This window comes from Apteryx mantelli, chromosome 21 (assembly GCF_036417845.1).
Source record: "Apteryx mantelli isolate bAptMan1 chromosome 21, bAptMan1.hap1, whole genome shotgun sequence".
NCBI classification, from domain to species: domain Eukaryota; kingdom Metazoa; phylum Chordata; class Aves; order Apterygiformes; family Apterygidae; genus Apteryx; species Apteryx mantelli.
The window spans coordinates 11,972,457-11,983,181 of NC_089998.1; the positions used below are offsets into that span (position 1 = coordinate 11,972,457).

Consider the following 10,725-nt stretch of genomic DNA (forward strand, 5'->3'; position numbering starts at 1 on the left):
CTTTCCTCGCCTTCTCAGAAAAAGAGAGGAGCGTCTGTGAGAAGTTTTGCCTGTTGGGCCCAGGTCCATGACACCCAGTGCCTTTATTCACCCAGACTTGTAAAACATTAATAAAATACTTTCTAGCACCCTTCTTCTTCGTGTGTGTGTGTGTGTGTGTGTGTGTGTGTAATGATCTTGTAGAGCTGAAGGTTTCAATGAACACATCCTGCTGGCTCAATTTTTAAGATTACTAAATCAAAAGATCCCCCAAACCTCTTTCGGCAGCAGCAGTGTTTTACCTCCTCTGCGGAGCAGGGCACCTGCTCAGTTCCCGCTTCGCTTCTCGTGCACGCGAAGCGAACACCGGTCTCGGTGCTTCCAGCCCTGCCCTCGCGCTCTCCGCCGCCAGCAAAAGCAGCTTGCACGTTTGTAAAAAAAAAAAAAAGACATATTTATTTAAAACAGAACAGTCAGCCAGGGGGCATTCACGGGCCTGTTAACGAGGAAAACTTAAATAATAATAACAATAATAAAAAAAAAGCTCTCTGGGGCTCGCCGGCCCTAGAACTCGAAGGTGCCGAAGTGGGCGGCGCGGCCGCCGGCCTTGGGCTGCGGCTTGTAGCCGATGCGGTCGTTGATGAGCTGCTCCCGGCTCTTGTGCTCGGCGCCCAGCGCGATGGCGGCCTCCTCGCCGGCCGCCGCCACCTCCGCCTCCTCCCGCTGCTTCTTGCGGCTCTGCAGGGCGAAGGGCGCCGCGTCACGGCCCGCCCGCTCCCGGGAGGGACCCGCCGCCGCCGCCGCCGCCGGGGAGGGGGGGGGAGGGGAGGGGAGGGGACGCGCCGGGCCCCGGTACCGGCCCCGCGCGCTGCCGGGTGGCTCCGCGCCCTCCTCAGGCCGCGCCCCCGCACGCCGCCGCGCCCGGCCCCGCTCGCACCTCCAGGTCCTTCCGGATGCTCTCGAACTCCTCGATATCGTCCAGCTTCAGCTCCAGCCGCGTCGGCTTCCGCCGCAGCATCGCCCGCCGCCGCCGCTCCGCCGCAGCCGCCGCCACCGGCAAAGAGCAAGAGCGCACGCCGCTTGCCACACCTCCCGGCATGCCCCGCGCTCCCCGCCCCTCCCCGGGGGCCACACCTCCCGGCACGCCCCGCGCTCCCCGCCCCTCCCCGGGGGCCCCACCTCCCGGCACGCCCCGCGCTCGCCGTTCTCCCCGCCGAGCTCTCGGGCCCAATCTTCCCGGCAGGCGCCGCGCGGCGCCCCGGAAGTGATTGCAGGGCGCCCGAGCCGCTCTGCCTGGAGCGGCGCGGCGCGGCGGGTGTCCCGGTGCCGGCCGCCATGGCCTCCCCGCGGGCCCCGGCGGCGCGCGGCGGCGCGCGGCCCCCCGCGCGAGCTCCCGCCCCCCCCGAGGTGCGTGTCCGGCCGGGCCGCGGACCGGGCCCGGGCCCTGACGCCTCCCGCCCGGCTCCCCGCCGGATACCCGCGCGGTTGGAGGGGGGAGCGGGAGGCAGCGGAGCGGTTTCCGTGGCGGGGAAGGCCCCGGGTGTCGGGGAAGCAGCGAGCGGGGACTTGAGTGCAGTCAGCAACACCCGAGCTCTTGAAAGGGATCGTGCCCAGACTGTTGGTATTTTGGGGGGGATTTTTACAAAATCCTTTAATTTTCCTGAAGAGCCTGCTTTCGGGCTTCTGGACTGGAAATAAAGGTGTTTTTTTTTAAATTAATGTTACATCTCCTGCTTTTCAGCGAGGGCATTGAGAGGTGGCACTCAGTATCTCATGCCTTTTCCAGAAGTTCTGCAAGATCGGGAAGAGCTTCATATTAAAAAAGAAAAAGGGGGGGGGGGAGAGAGACTTAAAAACCATGCCCAAGCAGACACTGAAGAAATGGAAAAGGCTGCAAATCTAATTTAAGCAAGTCTGTTGAACGTGCCATTTAACTTTTGATTTTTTGCGCTTGAGGCGTAGCCTTGCTGTTCAAAATTAGCATCTCATGTATAGCGTCGGGGTCTTTTCATGACGTCCTTACTAACTTTCTCTGGCAGAGCAATGCTTTCTCATACAGCCAAGCCATTCATTCAATGTCATCTTTTTAGCCAAAACACACTGAAGAAGTCTTAAAATTCCTCTTCTACTTTCCAGGCCACAAAGAGCAAGGTCTCGGAGGAGAGCGATGCTCCTCCACCCAAGAGACCCCACATCTTTTATGGTAGTTTGGAAGAGAAGGAGAGAGAGCGTCTTGCAAAGGGAGAGTCTGGCCTGCTGGGAAAAGATGGGGTGAAAGCTGCAATTGAGGCTGGCAACATTAACATAAGCAGCGGTGAGAATGCTTAACCCTGTCACCTTTTGATTCTCACTCTTGATTTTGACATATTCATAAGTCTCTGTGTTTGGGTTTGAGCATAGTTTAAAGTCAAGAATGTGACGCCTTTGTCCAGCCGTTGCTTTCAATTTCATGGCTTCGTTTTTGGTTTAGGTGAGGTCTTTGATCTCGAAGACCATATGAGCGAGCGTCAGGCAGAAGTCTTAGCCGAGTTTGAGCGCAGGAAGAGAGCCCGGCAAATCAACGTTTCCACTGACGACTCCGAAGTGAAAGCCTGCTTACGAGCCCTTGGGGAGCCCATCACGCTCTTTGGAGAAGGTCCTGCAGAAAGGAGGGAGAGGTGCTGTGCCCAGTCTTGTGTGTTGCTAACGGTTAACGCCACCCTGTTTGTCAAATTCCTGAAATATTTCTTGTGGTTTGGGTGTTAATGAATGCTTCTAATCAGTGATGCTTCTTTGCGATGTAGCAAGAATTCTGGGGGGTGGAAGAAGGGAGGCAATGATCGTTTGTCAGACTGACAACTCACTGAGTGAATATGATTTAATATGTTTTTTTTCAGATTACGAAATATCCTTTCGGTGGTTGGCACAGATGCCTTGAAAAAGAGTAGGAAAGATGATGACAAGTCTAAAAAATCCAAAGAAGAGGTAATATTTTCTCCTTTTTTTGGTGCTGCTAGCTCTTAATGTGGCAGGAAATACGTTTAAAAAGTTTTTAGAGACCTTATTTAGATCTTTTCTAATACACGCAGTGCTTTTGGTTTCAGTCAGACTGACAGTGAGGGTTGCAACGTATTTAAATCAAGAGAATTAAGTCTGGCTTGTACTGCAGGCCAAATTCCACGTTGCATATGGCCTATAGACCAGGAGACTGGGCATTGGGACTGTTATTTAGTAAATTCTTTATTGTTGATCATCTTCATACTCAGGAAGAAAAAACTATAGTCCTGCCACTACATCTAGTTCTGTCTTTGATTCTTCTTTCTTTCTGCTTCTTTTTTCTGAGCCTGTGTTTTCCTTATGATTTTGGAGGGTTGCTGTAAGGAAGTACAATTTCTGCAGCTCCAGGCTTCCTTTTTACTCCCTCCTTCTCCACACATCATCCCGTAAAATCAGCAGCAGTACATGGTCAAGTAAAAATAAGATTGTGTTCAAGTGGAATACGCTTGTGGGACATGGCAGTACGCCAGGATCTGATCTGTAGGACAGAGAATTTGACTTGTCTGTCTGAATCTCTTTTTCTAGGACTTATAGTTATGCAAAATCCCCAGTTCAGCCCCTTAAAGCAGAGGCCTTAGGGCAGCAAGGTTTAAGAGAAGGTGCTGTGGGTGGCAGCTATGTACTAAGAGGAGGTCACCTAAGATAACTGAATGGAAGAACTCTATCGCATTATCTTTTTCTTTAGTTTTATTCTTTTTCTTTAAGTATCAGCAAACCTGGTACCATGAAGGACCCCGCAGTCTGAAGACAGCTAGGCTGTGGCTTGCTAACTACTCGCTCCCCAGGTAAGGAAAAACAAAACAAATGAGAAACAGAGAGATGCAGCCTTTTGTCAAATCTAACTGTGAATCCCACTGTGGGTAACGCAGGAAACTTGAGGTCAAGAGAACGGGGAACCTGTGCTGGTAGACAAACCCAGCGAGATTAGAGCTTGTGTTCTTGGTAACTGCACTGGCATTAGCCCGCTTTTAGGAAAGGCAGAGGAAAGGCCTGTTTCCAGCAGAAGGCCGGGGAATCGTAGGGACTTGTTACTCTAATTTTGCTTTGCACAGGGCAGTGAAGCGGCTAGAAGAAGCCCGGCTGCTCAAAGAGATTCCAGAGGCAACCAGAACATCGCAGAGACAGGAGCTACACAAATCCCTGAGGGTAGGTTTGGCATCTGCTCGGCTTCGTTTTTGTCAAAAGAGATCAGAAGGAGGTCAGCTGCCTGGAGCGGCTGTCCAGATGTGTGTAGTTTTCTGCTTGTGCCTGTCACGTGTTGCAAAGTTCTGCTTTTTCTCTCTCTTCCTGTGATACGCATAAAGCATGTTCTAATCCTGTTTAGCGATTCAGAGACCTGCTTTAATTGTTCCTCTGAATGGAAAGACATCGCTGCACTGCCTTGTCGCTTGCCTGCGAAGCTAAAGAAATTGCTTCCTGAGTTTGTCACAGGCTTAGTTGACTAGGAAGGGACTGCTCGCTTTTCTCATCCTGTACTGTGGGCTCTATTGCATGAAACCAAGGGAAATAATAATGGACACAGTAATGGAAATCATGTTTTAGAATGACTCTGAGATGCCCTTTTCCAGCATGTTAAGTCGGATTCCTGGCTTAACTGAACAGAATGGCTCGTGTGTTGCCTCTCTAATTCTGCTTACATCCAGAGGCGTTAGCTGCTAGAGGATTTGGTTCTCTCCCGAGAGACCACGCTGCCTGTCCTAGTCTTTCTGATCACATTCGTTGGATGAGATGTAGAGAGAGGCCCAAACTGCAGCGGGTTCTCTGTCAAAACTGTTGTTGCAAAGTAGGCCTGCGAGGTTATTTGTGGAAGCACAGCGGGTGGCATGTTGAGAGCTAAGCTGTGCCAGTGAGCAGTGCAAGCTTACATCAGTCAGAGTCAGGGCTTTGTAGCCCTCCTGCGTGGAGCCGGAGTGGCTCTGGGGCAGCTCCTGCCTTTGCGTAAGTGACTTTCCAAAGGCCTCTGTCTCGTCCTTTGTACGTTTGCCTACTTCATCTCACTCTTTGGGCAAGGCTTTTTCTAGCTTGGTAGTACTTTACTTATTTGCCCTTGTCTTTGTATTTGTTTTCAGTCCTTGAATAACTTCTGCAGTCAGATTGGAGATGATCGCCCACTTTCCTACTGCCATTTCAGCCCCAATTCCAAATTCCTAGCTACTGCCTGTTGGTAAGTGTTCTTTTAAAGCGCTTGCTTTAGAGTAGGGGGGGGGAACGTGATAGGAATGAAGGAGAGGGATGTTATTGAAGGTCTGTGAAACCCGAGAGTTCAGAAGTGCTCTTTGTTCCTGCTCTGAACTCTGTCTTCACCGTTTTAAAGTTTTGCAGGGATCCTAATCTAAGTCCGTTTGTTCTTGTGGCTGGTAGCTCAAAGTGTGCTGGTATTATAGCCGCTGCAGAAACTCCCAGTGTGGTTCTGCAGCTCTGTGTTTGATCTGTTCTTTGAGGTTCCTGTTCCTGCCTGCACTGACTCGTATTTCTTGTGTTCAACAGGAGTGGGCTGTGCAAGCTCTGGTCTGTGCCTGACTGCAACCTTGTTCATACCTTACGAGGTAGAGAGACTTTCACTGAAACCGTTTGCTTAGTTCTTTTGTTCCTCTGGGCTGAATTCTGCATTGCTTTGTGACTCAAAAGACTTTATTCTAACAAGAGCATCACTCAGACTTATGGGACGTGGGTGTGTGTGTCCTGTACTCCAGAAGAAGTCCTGGCCTTTCTCTTTGAGATGAGGAAAGGCCTAAGCTTGTTGTTCTGTGTTTCTGAATGATGCTTTTTGGTTTGGTTTGTTTCAAAACCCGGGTTTAGTTGTTTTGAGTCAAATATCAACATTCCTGGCCAGCTCACTTGAGAACAACGGCGAAGTTCCTTGCACAGTGGTCGCGACTTTGACTAAATACAAATATGAGGGAAAATCTCTTGATTCATGCATGTGACTTTTCATCTCATTTTGTTTTGACAACTACAAGACTTGACATTTGATACTCTAAGTGGGTGCTACTGGAATTGCAGTTTAGCTGTTTGCAGTACAGATGTGTCTGGCAGTCACAATGCAACTTCACCCAACACGGGAGGACACTATGAAAGTGTTCTTTGGTCCTTGACTAGTCAGCAACAAAAGAAGTGCTGCTTTTCTGAAGAATTGGCCGAGATCTCATGGCAAATAGTAAATTTTTACTCTTTCCTTCCTTTCTTTTGAGGACATAACACCAACGTAGGAGCAATAGTCTTCCATCCCAAAGCCACTGTCTCCTTAGACAAGAAAGACGTTAACCTGGCCTCGTGTGCGGCTGATGGTTCTGTCAAACTTTGGAGCCTTGAAAGGTTAGAATGATACTGGACATGCACTGCTGCAGCATTGTTGTTTTGGGGTTTGTTTTGGTTTTTTAGACATCAGACACTTGCCATCCTCCTGCAAATGTAACCTCTTCTTGTAGTTATATCAGAGCAGTTCCTCTTCAGCAGGAAAAGATCATCCTGATTAGGGGAATCAAGGTGAAGAGAACTTGTCTGGAAAGAATCAAGTCAGAATTGCTGCTGAGCGTTGGCAAACTGCTTTGGGCGATGGATGGAAGGTTCAGAGGTTGTTTCATTCAAACCTTTCATCTGGCAGGAGATTCCCCATCTTTGGAATCAAGGAATGAACTTTTGTCATGTTTGAAAACACCAGTATTTACAGAGGGATGAACTAAATGTATAATGATGCGCAAAAGGTTCATCCTGTAACAAAAACGAGTGGCCCTGTGTCATTGCGTAGTGTTAGCTGGTTTTGGAAGATAGGCAGCATTTACTTCCAGCCTGAGAAAAAGGCAGTGGCATAGACACCAAGCTCTAGCGTCTGCGTGTTTGAAAAGCAGAGCCCTGCAATGTACCTCCGGAAGCTCTGAGATCCTCGGTTTATAATCCTTAGCCCGGAGGTATCGTTTCTAAGGTTTTGGGCCTGGGAGAAGCATACCTGTGCCAAGAGAGAGATGCTTATCAGTCTCATGTGACCATGTCTCCTTAATTGGCCAGTTAAAAAGAAACTAGATGCTGTTCAGATTTTCTACTAAAGGCTGCTGAGCTGGTGCGTGCAATTAGGGTAGAATAAATATTCCCCCTAGCCTGCCTGCCACGGGTAGAGCCTTGAGAATAGCGCGGTTTGCCGTAGTTTGGGACGCGTTCTGTGTAATCACAGTGAAGCTCCCTACTCTGCAGTCCGCGTTTTGTTTCTGCTGTTACCATTATTAAATAAAGTGGTGCCTGGGACTCCCGACGCAGGTCAGGGCGACTCTCTGCAAGGCACTGCGAGATGTTGCTGCCCAGAGCTCACGGTTGGTTGAGAATGACATCACTGGGCTGTTGACGTTCAAGTTGCTAACTGCCTGAAAATAATGAGGGCCTTGTTAATTTTCATAACGTAATTATCCCAGGAGAGCTTTATAACTGAGGATGTAAGTGTGGATAAAGGAGTTTCACTTAGAGCTTTAGCTATGTGAACAAAAGACAGCATTAGATACCCTTGGTGGTCAAAAATGTTGGCTTTCCTGTCTTGCATGTATTTAAGTGTCAGCTGTTTTACTGTGATTGTAATGACTGCAAAGGCCTCGTTAGCACCAGCCACCCCGGCCAGTGTCCAATGACTTGGTTTCTGTTTTTCAGTGATGAGCCGGTGGCAGATATCGAAGGTCACGCCATGAGAGTGGCACGTGTGATGTGGCACCCATCTGGAAGGTTCCTGGGCACTACCTGGTATGGGGATTTGGTTATTTGCTTTAAGACATTACCATTAGCTGTCCAGCTAGTAAACTGGTAGGCGTCACTGCCTGTCTGCAAGGGGGTCCAACATGGGCAACAGTCGGCCATTCTTGACAACAGCTTAACCTAGTCTGAGCCGTTGCAATGTAAAAAAAAAAAGCAAGTCATTGGGATTCCTGTAGGACCTCCTTTCTCTGCTCCTCTTGGAAATAAAATGTCCACAGAGTTAATGAAATAACCTGTTATTCTCCTTGGAGATTTCCAACTGCCAAGGGAGCAGCCCCCTGTCTGCCACTGACCAGTGAGTGAGCGTGGGACAGGAGATGTGAGTGGGACAGTGGTATGGGGCAGACGTTGACACTGATGGGAGAGACCCAGTGGAGCCACTGTGCTCCGCTGAAGCTGAGCAACGCATAGATGATCTGAAACGCTGGCTCCGGAAGCAGAAATGCATGCTACTGCTAAGCAGATTTCAATGAGTTACCCACGCTCTTATTGGCAGCTAAGGATGATGATCCTTATAAATTACGTTGTTCCATTCTGCTCTCTCTTCCTTCAATTTCAGTTCTAAGGGCTTAAAAAATGCAGAGAAGCAGTCTCTGCTCTTGTATTGATCATCCTGTGTCTGTAGCTGGCAGTTTGGGTGGCTTTCTTGAGGTCAGCTGGGCCCAGCACTAGCAGCTTGGAAGGGAAAGGCGTCAGATGAGGCCACGCGTGCTTGTCATACAGTGTGTTTCTTAGCCTGCCAGCAGACAGTGTCACCCGCTGCGCGATCTCTTTGAGGTTGCAGGATGCCATGTTTACGTGGAACTAGGGAAGCTCCCTGCTCTCTGAGGGACGTGCTGAGGGACGTAGTGCTGAGGATTTCTGACTTTTCAGAGTGGACAGGCTCGTCCCTGGCCATGTCTTCCTACACAGCGGACCAAGCTTTGGACCAACCCACATAAATGTGCTGACAGCTGTTACATGTGTGCCTAGTTCAAGCAGGATTATAAGGTTAGAATGGGGATCCGGAAAAATGCATTTAGTTGGATAAATGCTTTGTTTTTACAGCTATGATCACTCATGGCGCTTGTGGGACTTGGAAGCTCAGGAAGAGATCCTCCATCAGGAGGGACACAGCAAAGGGGTCTACGACATTGCCTTTCACACAGATGGGTCTCTTGCTGGGACTGGGTGAGTTTGTTTTGTCTAAAGACTGTACAGGAAACGTTATCAAGGATTTGTTGTGGACTGACTCCGAGTGCCCCAGTGATTCTGGTGGTGAGGTTGAGTGTATTCTGACAGCTGCTGAAGTCTATGATGTGTAACGCGTGGGTTCTTTCTTCACAGCGGACTGGATGCTTTTGGCCGGGTGTGGGACTTGCGCACAGGACGCTGCATCATGTTTCTAGAAGGCCACCTGAAGGAGATCTATGGGGTTAACTTCTCCCCAAATGGGTAAGAAAGGAGCCTGCACGGTTTACGTGGAAACTCTGAGTACAAACACCATCTTCTATGAGTATGTCCTTCCTTGACTCTTTGGCAGATACCACATCGCAACTGGCAGCGGTGACAATACTTGCAAAGTGTGGGACCTCCGTCAGAGGAAGTGCATCTACACCATTCCTGCCCATCAGAACCTGGTGACTGGGGTGAAGTTTGAACGTAAGCATCTCCTGTCACGTGTTCCTTATCCCTGCCTTTCCTGAGCTGAGATGGCAGAGGATGGGCAGTACATATGACAGGCTGTAGTGTTGATATTCACGGGGACAATTCAAACACGTCTTCAGGGCAAGAGGGTCTGTTCTTGTTTAACAGTAGAAGATTTTTCACTTTTTTATTTGCAAATCTTACTTCTCCCTTTTTCTCATCCTCAATTGCAGCCAATCACGGTAACTTCCTGCTCACAGGCGCTTACGATAACACGGCAAAGATCTGGACTCACCCTGGCTGGTCCCCTTTGAAAACACTGGCTGGTCATGAGGGGAAGGTAATGGGACTGGATATCTCCCTCGATGGCCAACTGATAGCAACATGTTCGTATGACAGAACCTTCAAGCTGTGGACAGCGGAATAGCTCAGAGTTTCTGATGAACTGGAACTGCGATGTTAATGGCTTTGAACTCGGACATTCTTACATTCTTGCTTTTTTGTATTAAAGAAAAAAAAGGAATCAGCTATCACAACATGCATTATGGTGGCTGTAGTCACTGGCTGGTCTTGGTTTCCTGGTTGAGGTGGTCTTGAAGCATCTGTGTTTGCCAGGGCTTGGTTGGAATCAAAGCCTGGATGAGTTTCTCACACTTTTTAGAACTTTATTTTTACACTCTAGACATTGTTTTTCTGTTGTAATTTGGAGATGAACCATCTACTCACATGCATCACCTTGGGTGCATCACCTTGCCTCCCAGCCAGTCTCACAGATTTTCTCCAGTTTGTTTTTAAACATTTGTAGATAGCTACGTAACTCTTCAAGTATAGCATGTTGTACAGCCTCTAGTAACATCCTTCTCACCTTCTGTTTCCCAGGAGCCTTTGGTAGAAGTCTATGGCTTCAAACTTGATACTGGCTGTCAGAATTATAGGAAAATGGTACCCTCCTTCTCCTACATGTGTAAAGTTGGTCTCTGAATGTGGAAGTCTGTATCCCCTTTGTATTTACTCACAGTAGATTTCAAAGGCCAGGGGATTTTTTTTTAGTTTTCCATGCCCTATCTCATACCCTAGCTCCTTGAGCTGTCTCAAGAATTAGGTGTTTCAAATTCTTGTAGGTATCTACTGTTAAAGTTGTTGCTGTGTCTCACCTGAGTTAATACAGAGCAGGCTATTTCACTGTAGGACTTTCTTGTTCTAGTTTGCACTGTGAGAAACTTCCTTTTTTGTTGTTTAAACTTCAATTTAAAGTTTTGCAAATGCGATGTTCTGGAAAATCAAAATGTGTTCTGAATATGCACCCTAGCTTCTGGGTTTGACTAAGGGACAGAGACGTTACAGGTACTT

The 10,725-nt window shown here is 48.7% G+C and overlaps 2 protein-coding genes across 3 annotated transcripts; one reads left to right on the forward strand and one right to left on the reverse strand.

Annotated features, from left to right (window-relative positions):
• Nucleotides 1-306: 306 nt before the first annotated feature.
• CDC26 (cell division cycle 26) lies at nt 307-1,078 on the reverse strand. Its single transcript, XM_067308923.1, has 2 exons — nt 917-1,078; nt 307-717 (listed from the first exon to the last, which is right to left on the reverse strand). The coding sequence occupies exons 1-2, from the start codon at nt 1,076-1,078 to the stop codon at nt 544-546; spliced, it is 336 nt and encodes a 111-aa protein (XP_067165024.1). The 3' UTR covers nt 307-543.
• A 233-nt stretch (nt 1,079-1,311) lies between these two features.
• PRPF4 (pre-mRNA splicing tri-snRNP complex factor PRPF4) lies at nt 1,312-9,913 on the forward strand. Of its 2 annotated transcripts, none has more exons than XM_067309000.1 (14): nt 1,312-1,386; nt 2,116-2,293; nt 2,450-2,636; nt 2,856-2,943; nt 3,721-3,800; nt 4,068-4,161; nt 5,085-5,179; nt 5,503-5,561; nt 6,207-6,330; nt 7,648-7,737; nt 8,797-8,919; nt 9,076-9,183; nt 9,272-9,390; nt 9,609-9,913. In XM_067309000.1, exons 1-14 carry the CDS (start codon nt 1,315-1,317, stop codon nt 9,800-9,802), a joined length of 1,611 nt encoding a protein of 536 aa, XP_067165101.1. In that variant the 5' UTR covers nt 1,312-1,314; the 3' UTR covers nt 9,803-9,913. The 2 variants fall into 2 exon arrangements, with proteins under 2 accessions (XP_067165101.1, XP_067165102.1); XM_067309001.1 differs by having other exon boundaries at nt 3,727-3,800.
• Nucleotides 9,914-10,725: the final 812 nt, after the last annotated feature.